The sequence below is a fragment of the Nelumbo nucifera genome, chromosome 2 (genome assembly GCF_055504915.1).
Source record: "Nelumbo nucifera cultivar China Antique chromosome 2, China Antique-T2T, whole genome shotgun sequence".
Lineage (NCBI taxonomy): Eukaryota > Viridiplantae > Streptophyta > Magnoliopsida > Proteales > Nelumbonaceae > Nelumbo > Nelumbo nucifera.
The window spans coordinates 8,444,546-8,470,794 of NC_142650.1; the positions used below are offsets into that span (position 1 = coordinate 8,444,546).

A 26,249-nucleotide genomic window follows, 5' to 3' on the forward strand; every position below is an offset into this window, starting at 1 on the left:
GTAGCATTTCAATTATATTTTTTTAACACGTTTTGAAGACCTAAAATCCATTAATTTAAGTTAGAAAATTGTTTTATAGAATTTAAGATGTCACTTCTCATTCAAAACAAAAAAAGAAAAAGAAAAAAACTAAGCCAACATATAAATAAATCTTAAACGTTAAAGCAATAGAGTTAGAAGTCAAAAGTTATAAGAATGCATTGTATATATGAAGGGTATCATGACCTAGTGGGCGAGTTAGCCAAAACCTAAACTTGACTCAGAGTTAAATAATCAAAACCCTAACCCGACCTTAAAGCCAAATATATTGACCATAACCCAAACCTATACGGATCAAGCTGGGTTTATCACTTAACTTGACCCACGGATATAACCACACCTAGACTTGTTCATGGGTCGGCTCGACCCGGCTTGATCTAAGTCAGGCTTAGACAATATTTTAGGCCTGTAGGCTCGGGTTTAGGCCTAAAATATCAGGCCCAATTTTTTTTCCGGCCGTGCTCAAGCTTTATCAAAAAAGCCTGGCCCAAGCCCGAGTCCACTTGATAATATATTATATCAATAAAAATATATTTTATATGATACAAAAGTATATATAATATATTTTTCTTCTCTTTTTTCAAATAATAATGAGACTTTTTCATTATTTTTGGTAGGTTTTGAGGTATTTTAGTATAAATAAAACAACTTTTAGTTAAATTAAAAAAATATATATTTTTTTCTAAATTTCTAGACGGGCTCGAGTTCGGGCCGGACTTGGACTCATAACCTAGGTCCGATTGTCGCGCCGGGCTCGGGCTCGGGCCTGCGCATATTCTGTCAATTTAGAGACAAAGCCACACCCCAGTTCCTCTGTCGTAAATGTTAACAACTCAGGGGAGATTTTGGTAAGGAAGAGTTTTTAATTTTTAGCTGTCATTCTCAGAAAACACTAAGGACAAGGACGTAAACTCGATCGCTATAAAGAAGGTAAGGGATTTTCGATATGCGGGCAAGGAACTTCTTTTTCTCTGTACTGTTACAGCCGAGAACGAGCTGCTTCCTGTTCGTCTTCTCTGCCACTCCACCCCCCTCACCCTTTTAAAAAGGTGGACAGTACATCTAGGCCCAAGTGCCTCTCCCCTCTCCATTTTCTCTCATCTTCCTCGCATTTTATTCTCTCTCCTGTGTGATCTGAATCTCTGCGGATACGGTTAGGGTTTCTGTTGTCTCCATGAGTTTCGCCACATTATTCATAATTTCTATTGGTTTCTAATGCCAGAGAGAAGAGGCTCTCTTCGTCCAGAGAGCCCTCTCTGAAGAGGGAGGTGGGAGAGGGAATATCATAGGCTTTCTTTTACGGTCTTTATTTCTTTGTTTTTTTTTTTCCCGTGAAACTTGGCGCGATTTGGGATGACTGGGCTGATATGCTGAAAATGGAAAGTTCCGGAGTTAAGTTTTCCCGCTGAATCTGATCTCCAAACGTGAAGATTGAGGTTGTAACGGAGAATTTTTATTTTCTTTGTGTTTTCCATTATATTTAGTCTTTTGATATTTAAGCCGAAGTTTGTTGACCATAATTAAAGCTTACTGCGTTTTGTATCTAAAGAGATTTCGTGCGGTTACGAGCGTGAGTTTATTTGTTGGAATCGAGGTTGATAATGAGCTTTAATTTAAGGACTATTTCTCTGGACGTAGTTCAGTTTTTCTTAAGGTTTTGGTTGCAATCTAGTTCGATAATGGAGTCTTGTGCTTAAAGAGCTTCCCGACTAAAAAGTCTGGTGTTAGGATTCTTACGAAGGCTTTATTTCTGCGATTCAAAGGTCGAAGTAGCAGAATATTGGTCAAAAGAATCACAAAGCTCAGCTTCTGCTGCTTTAGGCGCCTTAAAAAAAAAGAGACCTGCTTCTTTGTTCTAGAAACTAGGACAAGAATGAGATGGTTTTAGCTCAAAGCGTTGGTATGCTTCAGAAACCGGGAACTTTACTTGTCTTCATCACTTACTGAAAGAGCTTTTGTATAATCAGTTGCTGGCAACTCCATCGACCAAGAATAGGAGGTTTCAGAGGGAGAGAAAAGGAAAAAGAATAGGAAATACGGAACTGTATTTTGCGGAAGCTTGTTTGAGATTTTTCGTAGTAAATTCGTAAATAATATCTGCAAGACTGCAAGTATAAGCACTCCAGAACCAGAAAAGCTCTTTTAGTTCTAAATCAACGTCTGCTTTAGTTTCTAATTTCGCTAAGACGGAATTTACGAGAGAAATCTTAGGTAAAACTGCTTGCTTAAAAGGCCGTTCTACAAGTGCTTATTTCTGTCTCTTTTCTTCTGTAGCGGATTTCCAATTCACGTGTCAGAAAAAAGAAAAAGGAAAAAAAATGGCGATGGCCGTGGCGCCACATAGAGAGAGCAGCAGTGGCAGCATGAACAAGCATCTTGATACCGGTAAATATGTCCGTTATACTGCCGAGCAGGTCGAAGCTCTTGAAAGAGTCTATGCCGAATGTCCGAAGCCGAGTTCGATGAGACGGCAGCAACTGATCCGCGAGTGTCCCATTCTTTCCCATATCGAACCCAGGCAAATCAAAGTCTGGTTTCAGAATCGCAGGCAAGAAGTCGTATATAAGATATTTCGCTTGTCTTCATCTTTTATTTGATTTAATGTATTCGTTTTCTTCGCAAGCATTTCTTCTCGGAGCCGCAGCTTGTCTGTTTCTTGTCCATGTAATAATACCTGGACTCTTAAGAGTCGGTAGGACTCGGTCGTGTCGAAAACCGATCGGACGAGTTTTGCTTCAACAGCGAATTCTAGCTGACCTTTTTAGTAGAATTTTCAAAGTAAAGCGTTCTCTCAAGTCTCACCTCACCACAAAAACCTAGTCTTTTTTTTTTTGCCAAAAATCAAACCTCGTATTTTTTATTTCAAAAAAAAACCCTGGTCTTTTTACCAAAAAGAGGTTTATATTTTTTTCTCCATATTGGGAAAAAAAAACGATAGAGCAAAATAACTCGAAAATTTCCCATTACGCCCTTTTTTGTTGGCTTCTATTACTCTGAAGCCTTAACAGATCAATTTAGCTCCCATTCTCCCGAGTCCTGAGTCGTACTTCCTAGGCGCCAATTGCTTACTAAAGTATAACCGAGTTCTCTGTTACTGAAAAGAGTATAACCGAGTCCCCGAATTGTAGTCAACACGGTTTTCGTTGACTCGGCAGCAGTCCGAGTTCTCACCACTTTTCTTGGAGAACCAAATAGCTGCAGAATTCTGTGATTCAGTTTGTTTTCAATCTATTTGAGGCTATATTGGAGACGGAAAGAAACTTGGAAATCGAAATTATGATGTTCTCTCTCATGTTATTTCTTGTAGGTGCCGCGAGAAGCAAAGGAAAGAAGCTTCTCGATTACAGACCGTGAACAGGAAGTTAACTGCAATGAACAAGCTATTGATGGAGGAGAATGATCGCCTTCAGAAGCAGGTATCGCAGCTGGTATGCGAGAATGGGTATATGAGGCAGCAGCTGCAGAACGTGAGTTCTATCCATTGCAAGCTTTTGCCAGTAGTTTTGGGTTATCCATTTGCCGATTCTTCTTTTCTCCATTCTTTCTGTCCATCATTGTCATCATGAACCCATAAGTTTCATTTCACTCACCTGGCAGGTCCTCCTTTTCCTGGTTGTTTACCTTAATTGTTTAAGTTGTTATAGAAACACAAATAGTCAATGAGTGCATTTAGTTATAATTTGTGTGTATTATATGTAGATCTCAACTTCTACTGTGGTTTTGGTTGTTGTTTCTCAAAGCTGGCCTTTTCCACTCACAATTTTTGTTTTATGTGTATTTTGTGAAAAATGAAAGGAAGATTCAAATTCTTGCAAACCTAAAGTTTCCATTTATAGTTATTATGTTTTTATTTTCTGATAGCTGGTTTTTTTCCTTTTATAATTTTTGTTTGTTTCCTTTGAACAAAATCCAAAGCTGCTTTTAGTTCTTGCAACCCTTTTCATTTAAAAGATATAATGCTTCATCTGTAATAAATATCAATACTGCAAAGGATCAAGAAATAAAAGAATATTGCACCGTTTCTTGGGGCTTCTCTGGATATGCCCATTTGGTTTTCCTAATGATATTTAGTTTTCTGCAGGCATCTGCTGCAACCACTGATGCTAGCTGTGAGTCTGTTGTTACCACACCTCAGCATCCTCTAAGGGATGCCAATAACCCCGCTGGGTAATAACTCTCTTGCGTGTCTTTGTGTGAACACAGGCCCAGTGGTGAAATTATTTCTTTATCCTTTCAGTTGGCACTTATTATTGATATTTGTTCTTGTTTCTCTCGCAGACTCCTCTCCATTGCAGAGGAGACCTTGGCAGAGTTCCTTTCAAAGGCTACAGGAACTGCTGTTGATTGGGTCCAGATGCCTGGGATGAAGGTTTTTTATTGTTAACCGATTCTTTATTTTTATTTCTTTCTTTTTCTCTTGAATCAGTTCATTTGCATTTTCCTAGGCCAATGTAAATTTGGCTTTACCTTTATATGTGAAGGTAAAATATTTTTTTTAATGTCTCCAGCCTGGTCCGGATTCGGTTGGGATTGTTGCCATTTCACATGCTTGCAGTGGAGTGGCAGCACGAGCCTGCGGTTTAGTAAGTTTAGAACCTACAAAGGTGAGTAGCAAAACTATCGGATGTTTTTTTTCTTGATTATGATGAAATCAAGATGACCACATTGGAGTTATGAGTTGACTTTGATATTTTGGCAAGGGGATTGCCATCCATTTGTTGGGATTGATTGACACTTTTAAGAGAAAAATTTTAGAAAAATTATTACTGTCCCTGTCAGCTTAAAAATTTCAAGGTGGTCTACATCTGGGTGATATTACATTTTTCTTTGCACTTTGCTTTTTGGCAACTTTTCTTTTCTTGCAGATTGCAGAGATCCTCAAAGACCGTCTATCTTGGTTTCGAGATTGTCGGAGCCTTGAAGTCTTTACAATGTTTCCAGCTGGAAATGGAGGAACAATCGAACTGATATACATGCAGGTTAGCCATAGTAGTTGAGGATTTTACTCTTCTTTCCCATTTTTTGAAAATTGGCACCATTTTAGTTATGCTCTTCACGTGGATTATACTTGTATATGGTTGTTTTCAGATGTATGCTCCAACTACACTGGCTCCTGCACGAGACTTCTGGACTCTGAGATACACCATAAATTTAGACGATGGCAGTCTTGTGGTATGTAACTAAGAACTTTCTATAGCATGATGGTCACTTGTCACTGTTGCCAATTCCCAAAGGAGGCACTCTTAAATAATGATCAAAAGGTTCGATTAAACAATTCAAGGGGCATATGTCATAGTTTGATAATCATTCACAAAATCATAGGGCATAGGAATTCAACAAATAAACAAGGAGAGAACCTATGATGCCCAACAATGAAAATTAGAGAGTTCTATCTGCATCAACCCTATGGCCATATTGTGCATACAATTTGACACCTCATGTGCTAAATTGGCTTATGGCAAATATGACAACTTCCAACATTAGGCACCCTGTTTCTCTCTCTTTTTTTCTAACAAATTTTGTTTGCTAAAATCTGCTTAATTGGCAATTGTAGCCATCTATTGTATAGTTTTTTTCCTTGGCATTATGCACCCATTTGTTTTGTTGGATTGCTGACATCTGGCATTAGGTTGGGCTAAGATAATTTGCATTGTTTTGGATCCAATCCTTTTTTATTAGTAAATTTTGTTTGCTAAAATCTGTTGAATTGGCAATTGTAGCCATCTGTTGTTTTTTTCCTGTCATTGCTAGCCTTCATTTGTTTTCTTCATTAGCCATCGGATTTCTATAAATAGGATCTTTTGACTGGTTTGGATTTTGCTAAAACTAAATTGTATCTTTATGAAACCATACCTCCCGATGTAATCTTAGAAGTTTTTGTTTCTCTTTTTGTTGCAATATCTCAAGGTATGTGAGAGGTCATTATCTGGTTCTGGTGCTGGTCCAAATTCAGCTGCTGCTACCCAATTTGTAAGAGCTGAGATGTTACCAAGTGGTTACTTGATTCGACCATGTGAAGGTGGAGGCTCAATCATTCACATTGTTGACCACCTGAATCTTGAGGTATGGTTTAGGATCTTTTAATTTCCAACATTAATCTTTCTTGATAGAAAACTTATTTTCTGCATTCCTAATTCAGGCATGGAGTGTGCCCGAGGTGCTGCGACCACTTTATGAGTCGTCCAAGGTTGTTGCACAGAAAATGACTATTGCGGTAAGTGATGAATTATTAAAGACAATGCTTCTTAATTGAAAAATGGTTGATTATAAAAACAGGAACTAAAATATGGCAATGAATTCCTGGCTTGATGGTAAAGATCCCTGTGGTTGTAGCAGTGACCTGGAATCTATTCCCACCTTCATCAGGGTTTTGGGAGGTGTTTATTGGGAGGGCTACCCCCATTGTTTTGCACATTTTCCTACTCAAAAGAAAAAAGAATTCCATTGACCTGAAATTTATCATAACTTTTCTTGCTTCCATATTATGCTTTAAAAATTAATTATATTCTATATTCCTCCAACAATATGCCTTAACAATTTCAATCGGTGGGTTAATTCAAGTACGTGTATGGCTGAAATTAGACCATGGGAATAATTTTTCTGCTCCTAGACATTGGATTGCCAGAACAGAATCAATGGAAAATAACCAGTTGTTTAAAGTTGCAATGGCTGGAGTTGCCTGGTTGATCAATTTTTTGGTTTATGCTGCATCTGGTTGGTGGTATTTCAAGAAGTGAACTGATGTAGTTGGTTTGTTGATGGATTGTGCAGTTATGATAGCTTGGGTCCTCTTTATTTATTGTCCAGAAAATGAAGTATTAAACTATAAGTTATATTGACTCTTCATTATGTCAATCCAACATTCAAAACAGATTCTCCAAAGGGAGTCTATTTCAGATCTGCTTTGTTTTATCTTCTAACAGATAAGGATACAGGATAAACATCATTGCAACTACACCCACGTCATATTTATCAAAAAAAATAAAAAAACTACACCCACGTCATCACCCCAATCACAAAGTCTTTGGATTGCTATTGTACTCAATCAATGTATTTCACTAAAACTCTGCCTCTGTACAAAATACTGTATATAAATACAAACCTGGTGTTCAACCATGGATGAGATTTTGAGGTTGAACGATTTCTCTGAAGCCCCTTTTCTCAATATTTTATGGTATCAGAGCCCTGAAAGGACCACCATCCGACCATGTCCACCACCACCACAACTACCAGAATCTCCTCTGGAGACTGCACTGGTATCTCCATCATCAACCTTAACATACCAGCCTTAGTTAGCCAACTTATTCTTGTAAAACTTGACTGTCACAATTACTTACTGTGGAGGTCTTCATTCATCCCCATCCTAAAAGGGTTCAACGTAATGGGCTACCTTGATGGCACTATCAAGAGCCCACCTGAAAACACATACAATGGACATGCCGTTGTTCCTAATCCAGATTATTCACTGTGGGAACTACAGGTTCAGATCTTGCTTAGTTGGATACTGTCCACCGACCGAAGGAGTCTTGGCCCAGGTCATCGGGCACAAACCTCCAAAGCAACATGGGAAGCCCTATCATTTATCTTTTCTGCTCCATCCCATGCCATAGCAATGCAACTCCAATTCGAGCTCACTCATCTCAAGAAAGATGAAAGCTTAATAGCCGATTATTTACAGAAAGCATGCATGCTCTCTGACAACCTTGTTGTTGTTGGTGAATTCGTCTTCGACTCTGAACTTGTTCAATACACTTTAAGTGGATTGGGGCCGGATTTTGAATCACCGGTCACCTCTATCATGGTATGTCCTGATGATTATACATTCAAGGAGGTTCAATCCTTGTTATTGAACTATGAGATTTGCTTGAATCACTCCAAGAAACTGTTCTGATTGCTAACTTGGTCCGTGTTCCCAACACGATACCAACCACTGCACAAAGATGAAAGAACCAAATCAAAGAAGACTATTGATGGTGCCAAGGGGAAGAAACAGAACCCCTACCAAGGAGTTAAATGCCAGATCTGTCTCAAGATGAACCACATGGCCTACTAATGTTGTGCCAGGTTTGACAAGTCTTTCAAGCAAGAGAAGAATGAAAAGGCTTCCTCTCCACCTACACCAGTAGCATACATTGCAGCCACGTCCCCTTCCTTTGTGGGCAATATTTTGTAACCGAACTAGTACTTCCGGTTTTTGGAAAACCGGTAACCAAAACCGAACCGAAGCTGAAGAGACTGAGGAGTTAAGGGGAATAAAGTGGAAAGGAATCAAATTCCATCAGAAGCTGAAGAGACTGAGAGTCAAGTTGAAGGAGTGGAATAAAGATCATTTTGGTAGGGTAGAGGAACCAAAGCTGAACTTATTCACACAAATTGAAGAGCTGGATGAGAGGGAAGCCCAAGGATTGTTGAGTGGGCAGGATAGAGAATCAATAAGGCAATTAAAAAAGGATAAAAGAGGTTCTACTCAGAGAAGAGATCTGTTGGAGGTAGAAGTCAAGTTATAGGTGGATTAAGGAGGGAGATAGGAATACTAGATTCTTTCATGAGTTGGCAAATGGTAGGAGGAGGAAGAACTTAGCGGATAGACTAGAGGTAGAAGGGTAGGTAATTACCAATCAGGAGGAGATAGTTGGAACCTTTGTAGACCATTTTAAAGCTATCTTTAGAAGGACATTGAATGAGAGGGTGCCTTTAGAAGGATTGGAATGGTCGAGGTTAGGTGGAGAAAAAGCAAGGTGGTTAGAAAGGAACATTGAATAAGAGGAGATCAGGATGGCAATGTTCATGATGGATAGATCTAAGGCGCCATGTTTGGATGGTTTTACTATGGCTTTCTACCAAGATTGTTGGGACATTTTGAAAGAGGATTTATGTGATGCTGTTAAGGAATTCGTCGAGAATCATATAGTCAGCCTGGGAGTCAATGCCACCTTTTTGGCCTTAGTCCCCAAGAAACTAGATGCTACTCACCATAAGGGTTACATGCTAATTAGTTTGGTAACTAGCACTTACAAAATATTGGCTAAGGTGTTGTCTTCGAGGCTGAAAGTAGTTCTCCCATCCCTAATAAGCCAAGCCCAAGGGGCATTTGTTCAAGGAAGACAAATAATAGATCAGATCCTAGTTGCTAGTGAATGTGTGGAGGATATGAGGAGATCGAAAAGAAGAGGCTTTGTTTGTAAGTTGGATCTAGAGAAGGCCTATGACTTGGTGGGCTAGCACTTCTTGGTACAAGTAATGAGAAATTGTGGCTTCGGAAATAAGTGGTGTAGTTGGATTTTCGTATGTGTGAGTTCATGCCATTACTCTATCCTGGTTAATGGAGTGGTGAAGGACTTTTTCCTAGCTTGTAGAGGTATCAGGCAAGGGGACCCTCTATCACCCTTCCTCTTCACTCTAATAGCAGAGGTGCTTAGTAGAATGATCTCAAAGGCTGACAGAGAAGAAGTGATTAAAGGGTGGAGGATAGGTAGGGATGATATTCCGGTCACCCATCTCCAATTTGCAGATGATATTTTGATTTTCTGTGAAGGGGATGATATTGAGAAAGTGAGAAATCTCAAGGATCTGGTTAGGAATTTTGAGAGGGTGTCAAGTCTGAGTGTCAACTTTGGGAAGGGTTGTGTAGCCGGGGTTAACTTGGAGGACAGTCAGGTGGAGGCTATAGCAAGAAGCTTAGGGTGTTCTATTTGGTCATGGCCTATGACCTACTTAGGGCTTCCATTAGGGGCAAGCCCTAGGGAAAGTAGTTTTTGTCACGTTGATAAGAGCCACATTAGCTAACCTACCAACCTATTTTCTATCTGTGTTTAGGATACCACCTAGGGAAGCTAAGAAGCTAGAGAAGGTGATGAGAGATTTTCTCAAGGAGCCGGGACAAGGTAAGAACGATCACTTGATAAAATGGGAGATTGTATGCCGGAATAAAGAGGAGGGGGGATTGGGGTTAGGGAATCTGTTTACAACAAATAAAGCATTGCTGGGGAAGTGGCTGTGGAGGTGGCCAATGGAGAGAGAGAGAGGCTCTGGCATGAGGTGGTGGGTAGTATTCATGGTCGCTCTGATAATGGGTGGGATGCTAGAGTATCATGGCAGGCAACCTTGGCAACTCCTTGGAAAGCTATTCATGGCATCCTTCCTCAGTTTCTCAGTTTTGTCAGGTATGATGTTTGTAATGGTAAATATGTTCTTTTTTGGGAGGATATCTGGGTTGGAGAGGCTCCATTGAAGGACCTCTTCCCTTCTTTGTTCTCTGTTTCAAGGTACAAAAAGGAGTCTGTCTCAAATTTTTGCTCGTTTATGAATAATCCATTAACACTGAATTGGGATTTTGGGTTTCGTAGAGGTCTAAGGGAAGAGGAAATTGTGTCCCTAACAAATCTGCTAAGCCTACTTGATACAGTGTGTTTGGACCCTTCTGAATCCGACAAATGGATTTGGATACCCAAGCCAAATGGATCCTTCTCTTGCGCTTCTTTCTTTAAATCCATTACTCAATCTAACCCCACTCGACCTTTCCCTTTTAAGGAGATTTGGTGTAGGCCTGTTCCCCCTAAGGTTATGGCTTTTTGTTGGAAAGTGCATTATGGGAAAATAAACACCTTAGACATTCTACAAAAGAGAAGATCTTATCTTTGTCTTTCACGCTCTTGCTGTATCCTTTGCAAGTCACATGGTGAGGACTGTAACCATCTACTAATTTCTTGTTCATTTACTGCAAAGTTATGGGAGCGGCTCTTCTCATTGTTTGGGTGCAGGTTGGTTAGGCCAACGGATGCAAGTTTGATTTTTGATCCTGCTTCCCTCCCTTGGCAGCATAGAAGAGGAAGAATTATGTGGAGGTGTGCAAGAGTAGCGTTGCTCTAGTCTGTGTGGGAAGAAAGGAATACTAGAACCTTCCAAGAGAAGGAGAGAAACTTAGAAGAGATGAAGGAATGCATTCTAAATAGGGTGATCTTATGGCTAAAATCATTGGACTTATTCCATCATTTCTCATTTAGTGATATTCAAAGGAATTGGTTAGCAGTGGCTAATTGTTCATCTAGAAAGACTAAAGTGAGTTTGACTTGGGAACCCCCTCTTGAAATTTTTTTGAAGCTGAACTTCGATGGAAGTAGTCTTGGTAATCCAAGTCCGTCAAGGGTGGGAGGGGTATTGAGGAATGAGGCTGGGAATGTGGTTCTTATCTACTTAGGGCCCATAGGAGCTGCAAACTCCACTAGGGTGGAACTTGCAGCTGCTATCCAAGGAGTACAACTAGCTGTGTAGATAGGTGTGGAACATCTAATAATAGAAGGGGACTCCAAGGTGGTAGTGGGATGGCTACAAAACCCGGACTCTATAGTGTGGTGTTTTAAGAATGAAATTAAAAAATTCAACTGCCTGATAAGGAGCTTGACAATGAGAATACAATGGGTGGGGAGATTTGCAAACTCTATGGCTGACGGTCTTGCAAAGCAAGGGGTAAACAGGGAAAGCTTATATTGGGCTCAATTGTAGATTGAATCTATTTTCTGTTTTCTGTTATCTTGTTTCTTTTGTCTTCCTGCTATTAGGAGAGGACATAGATCGTGCCTCTCCATGGGAAGCTTGTAATTGCTTTAGTACTCTATTAATGAATCTTATCTCTTTACTCATAAAAAAAAAACCGAACCGAAACCAATCGGTTAATCGGTTGTCGGTTTTTCGTTTTTTTTTTAAATTTTTACAATATATACTATAAAATATATAAATATATACTAAATACTTATAAATATATAAAATATCACATTTTAAATAATAAATAATATACAATATAGTAGAAATCACTATTTGCTGATTCAGTCAAGCTTCTTGTGAGAGAAAGAGGGGGAAGGTGAAGATTTCAGCAGTAGAGAAGGAAGGAGAGGAAGAAAAGAGTAGGAGGTCAACTAGAGTTATGAGAAAGTTCACCCTAGCCGCCAGCCCCTCATTATATTTATATTTAACTTAAAGATGAGATATTACAGGGATGCCCTTACTAGGGCGGCTACTAAAACTGAATGGTCACAACTTTAAAAAATAAAAACTAATGGGCCAAAGGCCCAACAACTTCCTAATTAAATAAAAACAAACTAAAGACAAACCGGCCCACTCAACACTCCCCCTCAAGTTGGGAGTAAATGTCACACATTCCCAACTTGCGTAAATCATGCTCCAGCTTGTTCTTTGCAACACCCTTTGTGAGAACATTAGCGAGTTGCAGATCAGAAGCAATGTATGGAAGACAAACTTATCCAGAGGTTACCCTTTCTCTGATAAAACGTCTATCCACTTCAATGTGCTTAGTTCGGTCATGCTGGAATGGGTTATGGGCAATGTTAATTGTTGCCTGGTTATCATAGTATAGCATCATGGGTTCTTCTGCCTGTACACCAATTTCTTCTAAGAGAGAACGGATCCAGAGATGTTTTGAAACTCCATGCGCCATGGCCCTGTATTCGGCTTCAGCACTTGTTCTTGCCACCACTGTTTGTTTCTTACTCTTCCATGAGACTAGGTTACCCCCAACTAGGGTGCACACTCCTGAAGTTGATCTCCTGTCATCAAGGCATCTTGCCCAATCGACATCTGTATAAGCCTCTAGTTTCAACTGTCCATGATCAGTAAACAATATGCCTCTGCCTGGATGTCCCTTCAGATAAGCAAGGATCCTGTTAACTGCCTCCCAATGCTGGACTCGTGGGGCATGCATGTATTGACTTACTACACTCACTGCATAGGAGATGTCTGGTTTTGTCATACACAAGTATAGCAGCTGACCCACAAGTCTCTGATATCTCCCAATGTCCTTTACTGGTTCACCTTCTGTTGCACTGATTTTATGGTTCTGATCAATAGGGGTGCTAATTGCCTTTGTTCCAAGCTTCCCTGTCTCTTAAAGAAGGTCCAAGACATACTTCCTTTGAGAGATAAAAATTCCATTTTTCGATCTTGCAACTTTGATGCCTAAGAAGTATCTCAGTTCTCCAAGATCCTTAATTTCAAATTCCTTATGTAGGTTCCTCTTCAGACTATCAATCTCACTTAGATCATTCCCAGTGACAACAATATCATCCACATAAACAATTAGGATTGACACCAAAGATCCCCTGCGCTTCACAAACAAAGTGTGATCGGATTGAGTTTGAGTGTAGCCAAAATCAATCAAGGCCTTTCTGAATCTGTCAAACCGTACTCTGGGAGATTGTTTTAAGCCATATAATGACTTTTTAAGCCTGCATGCCTTTCCCTTTTCAGTATCATTGTAGAAACCAGCAGGAAGATCCATATCGGTTCCCAGAGCCTGGATCATAGCAGCGGTACCCTTTCTGATTCTCTGCATATCCAAGGAAGACACACTTCTTTGCCTTGGGATCAAGCTTCGAGTGGTGAGGACTAAGGATGTGTGCAAAGCTGATACACCCAAACACCCTGAGAGGAACATGAAACATCTCCCCCTGAGGAAAAAGAAGGCTGAATGGAGTGCTAAATCCAAGTATACGAGAAGGCACCCTGCTAATCAGATATATTGCTGTGAGAACTTTATCACCCCAAAACCGAACCGGAACTATAGATGTGATCATCATGCTTCTTGCGGTCTCAACAATGTGTTTGTTCTTCCTTTCTGCAACACCATTCTGTTGTGGACTGTAGGAGCAACTGCTTTGATGGACAACACTATATTCTAACAAGTACGAGGCAAGATGTCTTTCAAAATATTCCCTGGCATTGTTAGATCTGAACACTTTTATTCTTGTTCCAAACTGTGTTAGTACCATCCGATGAAATTGTCGCACCAAGGATGGTACTTCATCGCGGGATTTCATCAGGTAAATCCAAGAGTATCGAGAGAAATTATCCACAAATAGGAGAAAATAGCGATAACCTCCCATAAAAGGAACATGGTAAGGACCCACCACATCCGAATGAATAACATCAAAAGAAGAAGAACATATTTTATTACTAGGTTTAAAAGAATGCCTATAATGCTTTCCAAGTTGACAACCTTCACACTCCAGACTTGACAGACTAACAGACTCAAAAAGTTTTGGAAACAAAGAACTCAAAGAAGAAAAAGACAAATGGCCCAAACGATTATGTCAAAGCATAATCTGACTCACAGATCCTGACTCACTGTCCCTGCTAACATGATGACTCTGGTGAGGGGGAACATCTAGGAAGTAGATTCCATTCACTTCACGATTACTGAGCAGTTCAAATTCTTAGTCAAACTACTAACAGATAACAAATTTGTGCTCAATCTGGGAACATGAAGGACAAAGGGTAAACAAATAGAATCATTAATCTTGACAGATCCCTTCCCAGCAATAGGAACATGGGATCCATCAGCAGTGGAGACCCTATCTCTGCCAGAACAGAGTTGGTAAGAGGAAAAAATAGTGGAGCTATGGGTCATGTGCTCTGAGGCTCCAAAATCTATAATCCAAGGAGGTCCCTTCTTACCCGAAGTGGAAACATAATTTGCAGTGACATGTGAACTACCTGTGTGAGCAAAGTAGGTAGAGTGAGTTCCACCAGTGCCACCTGTACTTTGTAGTCCGCTTGCGGCTGAACTGGAACTAACTGTATCCCGCTGGTTCAGAAGTAGCCCATACCTCTCAAGTCCGGCCCTTATTGCAGTAGCTGCAACAGACTCTAAAGCAGTTGTAGTAGGAGGGGCCGGAGTGTCACCGATAACTGCCATGTGTGCATTTCCCTTCTTATTTCTCAATCTAGTTGGCACAAGATGTGGGTGAAGCTTCCAACAAGTTTCTCTTGTATGTTTAGGCTTCTTACAGTAGTCACAAACCAAGTCTCTTTTGTCTTTCTTCTTGATCTCACCGCCATTTTGTTTAGGTTTCACAGCACTTACCATGGTAGACTGATCAGAAATTTGGGTTTTCATCATCACATCCCTCGTGCACTCCTCCCGTGACACAAAAGCATATGCTTGGGAGAGAGTGGCACTATCCCTGGAAAGAAGATGCTGTCGTGCAATATCATACTCAGGGTTAAGGCCAGCAAGGAATTCAAACACCCTATACTTCTCTAAATGTCTCTGATAGGTAGTTGCATCCTTGGTGGTTTCCCAAGCAAAGGTCTCCAAATGGTCAATCTCTTACCACAGAGTCTTAAGGGCTGAAAAATAGGTTGCAACAGATCTATCTCCCTGCCTTGTAGCAATAATCTAATTTCTCAGTTGATAAGCCCTAGCAACATTCTCCTTTGTGAATAGGTTTCTGCAACCCCGTCCCATATTTCCTTAGCAGTGTTTGCTCATAAGAAATTTTTACTTATATGTGGCAACATGGAATTACACAACCAAGTCATCACCATATAACCGGGAGTTGCTAGTTTCGGGTTTCACCTCTTCACCAGTGATATACCCTAATTTCCCACGAGCCCCAATGACCATCTTTGCAGATTGTGACCATTCCAAGTATTTTGCACCATCCAACCTAACTGTAGTAATGGTTCCAGCCCCGAAGAGGTCTCCAGCACCCCCTCCCATTGGTCCCATTTCACTCCCGAGCTTATTTTCAACTCTATGGCCCGCCATACTTATAAAAAAAGGTAAAGAAAATAACTAAAAATTGCAGCAAGATCAAACAAGACACCTTTTGGAACCAACAACACTTTCTTGGTGTCCTGGGCTTTCTTCCCACAAAATATTCATTTTCTGTGGGATTGGAGAAGAGAGAGAAAAGACAACCGCCCTCTCTAGAAGCCTCCAAACCACGTGGGACTTGAATCGCCCTTACAAAAAACTCCAATGAACCCTAAAAAACTAGGGCGCCACTTCCTAGGTCAAAATTGAAGAGTCCAGCAAAAACATGACTCTTCCCCTTTCTCTAGTTTTTCCTGATTCTGATGAGAAACCCTAGACCAGCTACAGGGCACACAGATCCATCAAGAAAATCCAAAAACTGGGCTTACCTGAGAGCTTCGATCAGCCTCTTAAATCACCATGCAGTTGGCCGATCTAGGGCTGCATGAGAGAACAACTTCAAGAACCTTCAACCTGCTGTGATACCAAGTAGAAATCACTATTTGCTGATTCAGTCAAGCTTCTTGTGAGAGAAAGAGGGGGAAGGTGAAGATTTCAGCAGTAGAGAAGGAAGGAGAAGAAGAAAAGAGTAGGAGGTCAACTAGAGTTATAAGAAAGTTAACCCTAGCCGCCAGCTCCTCATTATATTTATATTTAACTTAAAGATGAGATATTACAAGGATGCCCTTAGTAGGGTGGCTACTAAAACTGAATAGTCACAACTTTAAAAAATAAAAACTAATGGGCCGAAGGCCCAACAACTTCCTAATTAAATAAAAACAAACTAAAGACAAATCGGGCCACTCAACAAAATAAACCAGCCCACTCAACACATTACTCCAAAGTGAAACATGGGAACTTGTCCCTCCACAACCCGACATGAACTTAGTTGGATGCAAATGGGTCTTCCATGTCAAGCGCAAAGCTGATGGCACTATTGAGCGTTACAAGGTTCGTTTGGTTGCCAAAGGATGCCACCGGCGTGTCATTCTCACTATTGCTCTCTCTCTCTCTCACCTGGTCACTGAGGCAACTAGACATACAAAATGCTTTTCCTCCTAGCACACTATCTGAAGATGCCTTCATGATTCAGTCTCTGGGGTTTGTCCATCCTATCCTCTCCTCTCATGTTTGCCAATTAAAAAAGTCCCTATACAGGCTCAAGCAAGCACCTCACGCCTTGTATGACAAGCTCCAGTCTATACTTATGGCTTTCACATGTCCAAAGCAGACAACTCCCTCTTTATATATCGCAAGGACAATGTTACCATCTTCACTCTGGTTTATGTTGACGACATCATCGTGACTCGATCCTCTGCATGTGATACCCAATTTCTCCTCTCTGCTATGGCCACTTCCTTTGCGGTGAAGGATCTTGGAGATCTCAGTTTTTTCCTTGGTGTGGAGGTCTCTCGTCTTGGTGACACTTTATTCCTCTCTCAAACTTGTTACATTGTTGATTTGCTCAAAAAATTTCACGTGGAAAGTGTCAAGCCTATAACCACCTATGGCAGCTGCTTGCAAGCTCACCAAATCCACTGGTGAACCTGTTGATGACCGCTCTCTCTATCACCAAATTGTTGGCACTATGCAGTATCTTACTATAACAAGGCCTGATGTTGCCTTTGTTGTCAACAAATTATGTCAGTTCATGCATGATCCTCAATCTGATCACTGGGCTACTGCTAATAGAGTCCTTTGGTACTTCAAACACACATCTTTTTGGGCTTCAGCTGTGGTCATCTTCATCTCTCTCTCTTCAAGCCTTCTCCGATGCTGATTGGGCAGGTTGCCCGGATGACCGCCGCTCCCAGGGTGTATTCTGTGTGTTTCTTGGAGCCAACCTAGTCTCGTGGTCCTCCCACAAGCAAGCACGGTGTCTAGGTCCAGCACTGAATCCAAATATGAAACCATTGCTTGTGCTGCCTCTGAAATCCTCTGGCTTCAACCTCTTCTATCCAAATTGGGTTTCTCTTCACCCAGCCTCCTGTTTTGTGGTGTGACAACCTAGGTGCTACATACCTCAGTGCAAATCCAGTTTTTCATGCCTGTGCCAAGCACATCGCCATTGACTTCCACTTTGTTCGAGAGCTGATCTCCAACGGGTCTCTTCGTGTACAGTTTCTATCATCCAAAGATCAATTAGCCAATGCACTCACCAAGCCTCTGCCTCAGCCCCGTTTTGCTTCTCTGTGCTCCAAGTTGGCTGTGGTTCCTCACCCCGTTCACCTGCTGGGGGATGATAAGAATACAGGATAAACATCATTGCAACTATACCCACGTCATCACCCCAATCACAAAATCTTTGGATAGCTACTGTACTCAATCAACGTATTTCACTAAAACTCTGCCTCTGTACAAAATACTGTATATAAATACAAACATGGTGTTCAACCATGGATGAGACTTTGAGGTTGAACGATTTCTCTCAAGCCCCTTTTTTATCAGTATTTTACTAATGCTAAAGTAGAGACCATGTTTGCTAATATTTCCAGTATAGAAACTGGAATTTTGTTATCAGTTGCTTTTGCTACATTTCATACGTAGAACATGACAGCACTCATTAAAATATATTTTTTTTAGTTTTTTTAATGAGTGCTGTCATGTTCTATGAAATGTAGCAATAGCAACTGATAACAAATGTTACCCATAAATTCGATAAAAAAATTAAAATAAAAAATAAATAAAATTGTAAAAGAGGATACAGTAACTGATTAGATCATTTATTTATTTTTTTCCATGTAAAGGCACTACGCCATATCAGACAAATTGCTCAGGAGACAAGTGGTGAGGTGGTATATGGTTTGGGCAGGCAGCCTGCTGTACTGCGAACTTTTAGCCAAAGATTGAGCAGGTAGTATGTATGATACTTTTGCTTCTCTACTTCACTCTTTCATTTGTGTATGCATTCTGCTGATTGAATTTCCTTTTCTTGTAGAGGATTCAATGATGCTATTAATGGATTTAATGATGATGGCTGGTCATTGATGAGTTGTGATGGTGCTGAAGATGTAATAATTTCTATTAACTCAGCCAAGAATGTCGGCACCATTGCAAATCCTGCTGCTAATACACTTGCCTTGTCTGGAGGTATTCTCTGTGCGAAGGCATCCATGCTACTCCAAGTGAGTTTTGAACCATAGTATAAGTTTTCCCCAATTTTTTGGATTTTATGGCTTCTTATTTTCTAGTTATCACAATGAAGTGTTGAGATATCACTGATCTTATTACAGTGCTATAGCATATGGAACAACAGCAGAATGAAGAACTATAATAAACTTAAAGAACTTGCAACTTTTTGAGAAAAGAGAAATATTCATAGACGTTCAATTTGCAAGTTAATTTATTGAAATGAAGGGGAAAGAAGGAACATATTGTTATTTGTATAAGGTTTAAAATGTTGGTGTTTATGGAAATTTTAGTCATCCAAATATATAAAACACGTTGGAAATTCCATATGGAAATATTGTATGAATTATGAAAATAATGTGAACATTATGAAATGATAAAGAAAGCTCAAATACATCCTCTTACATTATTGTTTTGTTTTAAACCATCAAACAAAGCCAAGAAACTAAGGTTAACAGTGATAATAATAGTAAATTGCAAAATTCTCCTATAGACTTCAAGAGTTAAAACCATATAATAGAATAACTTCAAGCAAAATTTAAACCATATAATAGGTCAACTAAATAATCTATCACATAAACAAAAGCTAAGATTTAACATCACTTGCAAAAAGAATTTTGAGCTAGGTGAAAGTACTCATCATTTCACTATTGCCCATAGTTTTCACTTAGGAATAAGGGTGCAAGCCTGGTTCCCAATTTGAAGAATTTAGATTCCATTGGGCTAGGGCCCATTCATATTTTAACAAAATCCCAACCCAAGCCTGCCCAAGTTGCACCCTTGCTTAGGAATATATTGATTCCAGTAATTTTTTATCTTGATACCCATGGAAATGGAAATGCGACACCCTTTTAAACCATAACTGCTTACTGACCAACTAGCTGCCTTCTTGCTTTATTAAAATTATAGATTTAATTATACAATATTTTTAATTTTTAACTACACTATTGAGGTTACTGGCCTTGTGGTGTGAGGTTTACTCCTCAAGGGTTTAATAAAATAATCGTTTTCCTGGTACTACACATTAGAGGGGACTAAATATGTTGAAGTAGTAAGAATTGATTTAAGCACTCATAATTTAACAATGGATATGGCACTTAAGGAAACAGGATGGTGAAATGGGATTCATGTAGCCAACCCCTTATAGTTGGGGCAGTGCTTAGAAGATGATGACACATTAAAGAGGACTTGGGTGTGGACAGCTGGGTGAACATGAGACCTTCCGTCTATACCATAGAGACCCACCCCTCCTCTTTTTGGTGGGACACCGAGTGACCATTTCAACTACTCAGCCATAGCAATAAAGTAATCATTGTAATTTATAAAAGTAAGACAATTAATAAATAGATAAAAGACCTTAACTATGGTGGAATGCAACACCTTTAACAAACGGGAAAAATGGTAAGCTGGAGAGGGAAAAAGATAAATGGTACATTGCTTAGTAATGAATTTTTCCCCTTGCCATTTCCTTGCGGTATACAACTAAGCATATGTAGCAAGTAAAAGAAACTTGGAAGAAGAGGGAACAATGAGCAACTTGTTAACTGAGGTGGTGCCAATATGCATTTATTCAACTTGTATAGTCATATAACCTAGTAATTTATGAGACCTTAGCTATATGGTGTATAGGCATATAGTGATCAAGGTTTAAATGTTGGTTTCAATGGAAATGTCTGTCACCTAAGAACGGTAGGCATGTAAGAACTAGGAAATATTTGAAATGTCATATAGAATGCTGTAAAGATTAAACTAATGTTTAATGTTGGAAACATTGTGAGATCTCTAAAGTATCCAATAATGTTTTACCAAATGATTAAAGAAGTATAAATACACACTTTTAATTCATTGTGTTAATGCACAGTATCATATGTATAAAGGAATATAATGTAAATATACAATTGAAAATGTTTTTAGTAGAAGATTATTTTGACAAAAAGTATGTGAGTCCATATTGCTAAATTAAATTCATAAAGTATAAGATTATTTGTATAATGGTTGAGGATGTTCCAATATAATAATTAATGCTACAATATAGATTTTTATTTTATATGGTCACATTTACTAATATATTATTTTCTTAAAATTTTTAATGAAATTTCGTTTTGTTAAGCATAAAATATATGGCAAATAATGGATTTGGTCACTGTTAAATGGGAATTTATGAGATTATCAAGGGAAAGGGACTTGTAAGTAGGATGAGAACCTCATATATTTTTTCCTGCTTTTAACAAGTTAGAGAAATAATAGAAATAAGATGAAAATTTTGAGATTTAGGTGACTAGTTTCATGAGGCTTATGCCTCAATTACACTTCATGCCTTTGGACTGTACAGTATTGTTGGGGAAGATAAGTAGCAGAAATGAGTGTGAAAAACAATCCCAGGACAGCAAGAAACCTTCCCCAAAGTTTGTGTGATAAAATGGGTTTGTCAAGAGCAATGATAACAGATAAACAATTCAGCCAAGTAGAGAAAATACAAATAGCAATCACCACAAAACAGCACACCAGAATTTTTACGTGGAAAACCCCAAATTTGGGGAAAAACCATGGGACCTATGGTCCGTAAAAGTCTTCCGCTAATTCAAAATCAATGGGTACAGCGGTCCTCTCTAGTTGAAACTAGAGGTTTACAAACAACAAGGAAATAATCCTTGGCTCACAAATACAGCATCAACGTCACCAAAAATGTAAAGTGGATTTCAAGAAAACAAGGGTTTGGATCTCATCAAGTTGCTGTAAATATGAAACTAAGAAGAAGGAAGAGACAACCAATCTGAACTGCAGTGAGGTTCTTAACTCCTTGAACAGCACTAAATGTCATCAAGAACAGGCTTGAAACCACATCCGAACTTGGCCTTGAATGAAGCAGAAAACAAAACTTCTTTCTTCTCTTCTTCACAAACTCAAAAAACCAGAAAACCCTCGGTTCCTTTTTCTCTTCTCACCTTCACTTTGGTGATTACAAATAGGAACCAAAAAACCGAAACTAGGTGGAAGCCTTTTTGGCTCCCACAATACGGCTCCTTTTTGGGAGAACGAAAAGGTGGGGTGGGCCCCTCATATGGGCTGGACCGACACCCAACAAGTTTGAATCTTAGGCCCCTACTTTTGGATTCTCAGTACTTGTTATGCATACAATTTGTTGACTTATTGGGATGATTTCAGTGCAAGGTGTGCTGTATTTTTGATTAATAATTTCCTGGTTTTGAAGCCCATTTTTCTTGAGTTTTCCAGGTGAAGCCTGATCATTTGAGTGTAGTGACTTATGCAACTTTAATTTTATAGATATTTCTCTGATGGTTTAAATAGTTATGGCATTATCTGTTCTTATTGTTAGAATGTTCCTCCTGCACTGCTGGTTCGCTTTCTGAGGGAGCATCGTTCTGAATGGGCTGATTTCAGCATTGATGCATATTCTGCTGGATCTTTGAAATCTGGTTCATATGCCTTCCAGGGCTTGAGGTCCACCAGGTTTTCTGGGAGCCAGGTTGTCATGCCACTTGGTCACACAGTGGAACACGAGGAGGTCTGTTTGTGTTTCTATTTCTTATTATTATTGTAAATTGTAAATTTTATGTTTTTGGCATCTCCCATTATGCAATTGTTGGTATTGCTAGAAATGTTTCCTTTTCTTTTGGTATCCTACCAAATAAAATACTTAGGTTTACAAAATGGTAGATGTTCCCATTTACCCCCAAAAATGATATTTCTGTAACTTCTCAATTTAGGAGGTGGGGTGCTCTTTGATAAACAAATTTTCACTAGGCAGGAAGAGTTTTTTTTTTTCTCTGGGTTTGAAGGAAGATTTGGTGATTCATAACATGGTTTATGTTTCTCCTATAGAAAGCATGTAAAAATGCCTTTTGGTCCTTCGTATGGTACAGTTTTATATTAGTTCACATTTATTATATAGGGTTTTACTATGATACTAGAAAGACATGACACTGGAAAAACTTATAACCAATCAGGTGGTATTCATCAAAATTTTTTGGAGTGGGGTTTGATTGCTCTAAGCTCTTCTGGTATCATACCTTTCCAGCATTATAGATTTACTCTATTATATAGATTTCTATTCATTTTCCTTCTGCTTGTATTGCATCTTACTTGTATGCTTGTGAGTTTTCCAGTTGCTTGAAGTAATTCGGCTTGAGGGTCATGCTTTAACTCAAGAAGAAGCTATATTTTCCAGGGATATTCATCTCTTACAGGTATTATTTTTGGTGTCAATGTGAATTATAATTAACAAATTATTGCATGGTGAAATTAAATGTGCAGCTTCTTAACTATTGAACTCAAGATTATAAGCACATTATATTGTTTACTTCATTGAAGTCATAATGCCATGTGCTTCTTGATTTGCTATTTAGGAATATATAGGTTTAAGTGCTAAGTAGCCAGGAAAATAGATGTTACAGAAATTAACAATGCTGAAATTACTTTGTTTTTATGCTGCAGATTTGTTGTGGATTGGATGAAAATGCAGTGGGATCCTGCTCTGAACTTGTTTTTGCTCCAATAGATGAAATGTTTCCAGATGATGCTCCATTGCTACCCTCTGGGTTTCGGATAATACCATTGGATTCAAAATCAGTGAGTTGTTATTATGCTTCACTTTACTATTTCTTCTACTGTGTGCTCGAGTGCACGTTTGTAGTATTGTTCAAAATATGTATGCTTTGTTCCTTTACCACATCAATTTTTTCCCAAAGACCCAAACCCAATTCATACCTCAATAATTCATCAAATGTTGTTTATCATGTCAAGAAAAAAAAACATAATTTTATTTTACAACTTTACTTCATCACAGCAAAGCATTTTCTGTCCGCATTTCCTAATCAGTTGACTATCATAATTGCCAATTTGTATTGATTGCTTGCAAATCAAAGTGCTATTTGACTTCGAATTTGTATGGTCAACTCTCTTCTCCAGGTTTTTTGACACTGGAGGATGCTTCAATTTTGGAAAATAATATTTTTAATGTCCTGCCTACTTCATTACCATTTCAAGCAAGGCTATACTTTAGGAAATTTGGTGAGACTAGTTTGCTCTCCTGAAACTAATGTTAGTTTTGTGCAGTGTGAAAAACAAGATGTGTTGAATGCACATCGGACATTGGATCTAGCTTCCAATCTTGAAGCAGGTCCTGCCACAAATCGTGCTTCCGGAAATGCATCTTCAAATGCTATAAACACACGTTCAGTCTTGACCATTGCTTTCCAATTTCCCTTTGAGAACCATCTTCAGGACAATGTTGCAACAATGGCACGACAATATATCCGCAGTGTAATATCCTCTGTGCAAAGGGTTTCCATGGCCATAGCTCCATCTGGACTGAGCCCACATTTAGGGCAAAAGCTATCTCCAGTCTCTCCAGAAGCTCTTACACTTGCTCAGTGGATCTGCCATAGCTTTAGGCAAGTTATGCTAATCTAACAGCACCTTAACATTTTCTTTCTTTATTTCTATTCATTGTGTTTAATTTATCTGTGAAGTAATGCAAACTGTAAAGTTGTGGTTAAGTCCTCAAGGCATTTGTTATATTCCTCGATAAATTTCTTTTTCTCACTTTCTGAAGAACCAAGCACAGCATTTATATCACAAGATGGTTTACTTGTCCAAAGGCTTAATATACATCTTTGAAATCAATCTATTTCTTTGAATTGATTATTTAATCCATTAAAACCCCTCTGCCCAGCCCCAATGAAATAATACACACATGCACATGCACATGCACACAAGATAATGTCAAAATGATTATGAATCACATGCTTTCCGAGGTCCTAATATGCATTTTCGTTCTGTTCTATACTCAGTTACTATTTTGGGATTGAGTTGCTGGGGACTGAACGCCATGTCGAAGACTCAGTGCTAAAGCAGCTCTGGCACCATCAAGATGCTATATTATGCTGCTCACTTAAGGTACGGTTAAAATTTCTTTGGAAAAATGTTGGGCCATTATGCATTGTTGTCTTTGGACCATTAGGGGAAACACTTGTTTCCTTTTATTTAAACTTTTAAAGCAAATGTGATATTGAGGTTGCCCCTAAGGCTCAGTTTGGAAAGAGTTCAAATACAAATATGTGCAGTACAAATACATAAAAAATAGAAGGTTTTGCACTCTACATATTTGTATTTATACTCCCGCCAAACTGAGCATAAGGGCTTTTTTTCTAACTCCTAAGGGCTCCCCATTCTTTCATGCTTGAATGCTTTCACCAAGTTATCTAGCATCTTAAGATGTTTGGACTTTCAGAACTGCTTGATAAGTAGAGAAATCTGCTTGGTTGAAATATAGTTGGGATTGGTGCATTGAGACCAAACTTTGTCCAATTGAGTTAGGGTCCAAGCGAACATGAAATTCAAAATGAACTGCAAGCCATCTAATAAAGTAATGGTGGATGATATATACATTCTTTTATTGGTTTTACAGTCGCTACCAGTTTTCACCTTTGCCAACCAAGCGGGGCTTGACATGCTGGAGACCACACTGGTGGCTCTTCAGGACATTACGCTGGAAAAGATGTTTGATGAGTCCGGATGGAAGGCATTGTGCTCTGACTTTGCCAAGATAATGCAACAGGTAACGATCATTGCCTGACACTGAATAGGGTTCCAAATTCTAACCTGCTAAATGCGAATTACATGAGATTGTTGGGTAATGTGATTATAATTGCCTGAACCAATCCTGCTCCTATTATAGATCATTTTGTTTGGATGGCATTTCTTGTTGGCAATATTCCTGAGCTTTTGAACCTTCTTGCTTTGCAGGGATTTGCTTATCTGCCTGCTGGAATTTGCACGTCAACCATGGGACGGCATGTTTCATATGAACAAGCCTTCGCTTGGAAAGTCCTTGCAGAAGAAAACACCGTCCACTGTCTTGCCTTCTCTTTCGTCAATTGGTCCTTTGTATAACCACCGTCATTTTATTGATTGAACACCCCCCCCCCCCCCCGGTGGCCGGTTCTCAAATGAACAAGAGAGAGGAAGGAGGAAGAGATAAAGATTTGTACGAAATCATATTTCCATTATATTAAATTAATTACAAAAAGGAATTGTTTCCATAGTCCTAAATTTCACCGTTCTTTGTAGGGAAATCAAAGAGCTTGCAATGCAGGGGTATAGTGGTTCAGACTTGAGAGCTTCCATAGTCCTCTTTATTACTAATTACTGTGTTTCCGTGAATGCGTGCAGGAAGAGATGAGAGGCTTTCCTTTCGTGTGTACTTATTAGGCAGGTAGTGAGTAGCAGATGAAGAAAAAGGTTGCCTTTACTCTTGTTCATTCAACAGATTAGTGGTGTTACAACTATATATCTTAGCTTCCTAATGACACCAACTGGTGGTGGCTCCGTAGGATCTCTGATTTGTAGCAGGCACTTTTGATCAAATCCTACTGCCACCAGGGTTGGGGTTGGGCTACCCCCGTTTTTAATCCCATGAAGAAAAAAATCCCAATGACAAATCCACTGATTCAGTGATCCACACATTCATGAGAGGAAAACCAGATTGCATCGGTTTTTAGATTCTAAC

At 39.2% G+C, this 26,249-nt stretch overlaps 1 protein-coding gene across 3 annotated transcripts; it reads left to right on the forward strand.

The window, feature by feature from the left end:
• Positions 1 to 989: 989 nt before the first annotated feature.
• On the forward strand, positions 990 to 25,923 carry LOC104594858 (homeobox-leucine zipper protein REVOLUTA-like). 3 transcript variants are annotated; one of them, XR_016082554.1, is made up of 20 exons: positions 990 to 1,475; positions 2,314 to 2,587; positions 3,347 to 3,506; positions 4,121 to 4,206; positions 4,318 to 4,408; positions 4,548 to 4,643; positions 4,905 to 5,018; positions 5,128 to 5,211; positions 5,947 to 6,102; positions 6,179 to 6,253; positions 18,337 to 18,443; positions 18,528 to 18,714; positions 22,056 to 22,244; positions 22,846 to 22,926; positions 23,174 to 23,308; positions 23,795 to 24,132; positions 24,532 to 24,637; positions 25,149 to 25,298; positions 25,487 to 25,727; positions 25,811 to 25,923. XR_016082554.1 is itself a non-coding variant. In XM_010255378.3 (19 exons), the coding sequence occupies exons 2-19, from the start codon at positions 2,358 to 2,360 to the stop codon at positions 25,631 to 25,633; spliced, it is 2,532 nt and encodes an 843-aa protein (XP_010253680.1). In that variant the 5' UTR covers positions 990 to 1,475; positions 2,314 to 2,357; the 3' UTR covers positions 25,634 to 25,792. The 3 variants fall into 3 exon arrangements, 2 of the variants coding, with proteins under 2 accessions (XP_010253680.1, XP_019052850.1); XM_010255378.3 differs by lacking the exon at positions 25,811 to 25,923 and having other exon boundaries at positions 25,487 to 25,792; XM_019197305.2 differs by lacking the exon at positions 25,811 to 25,923 and having other exon boundaries at positions 990 to 1,088; positions 25,487 to 25,792.
• Positions 25,924 to 26,249: the final 326 nt, after the last annotated feature.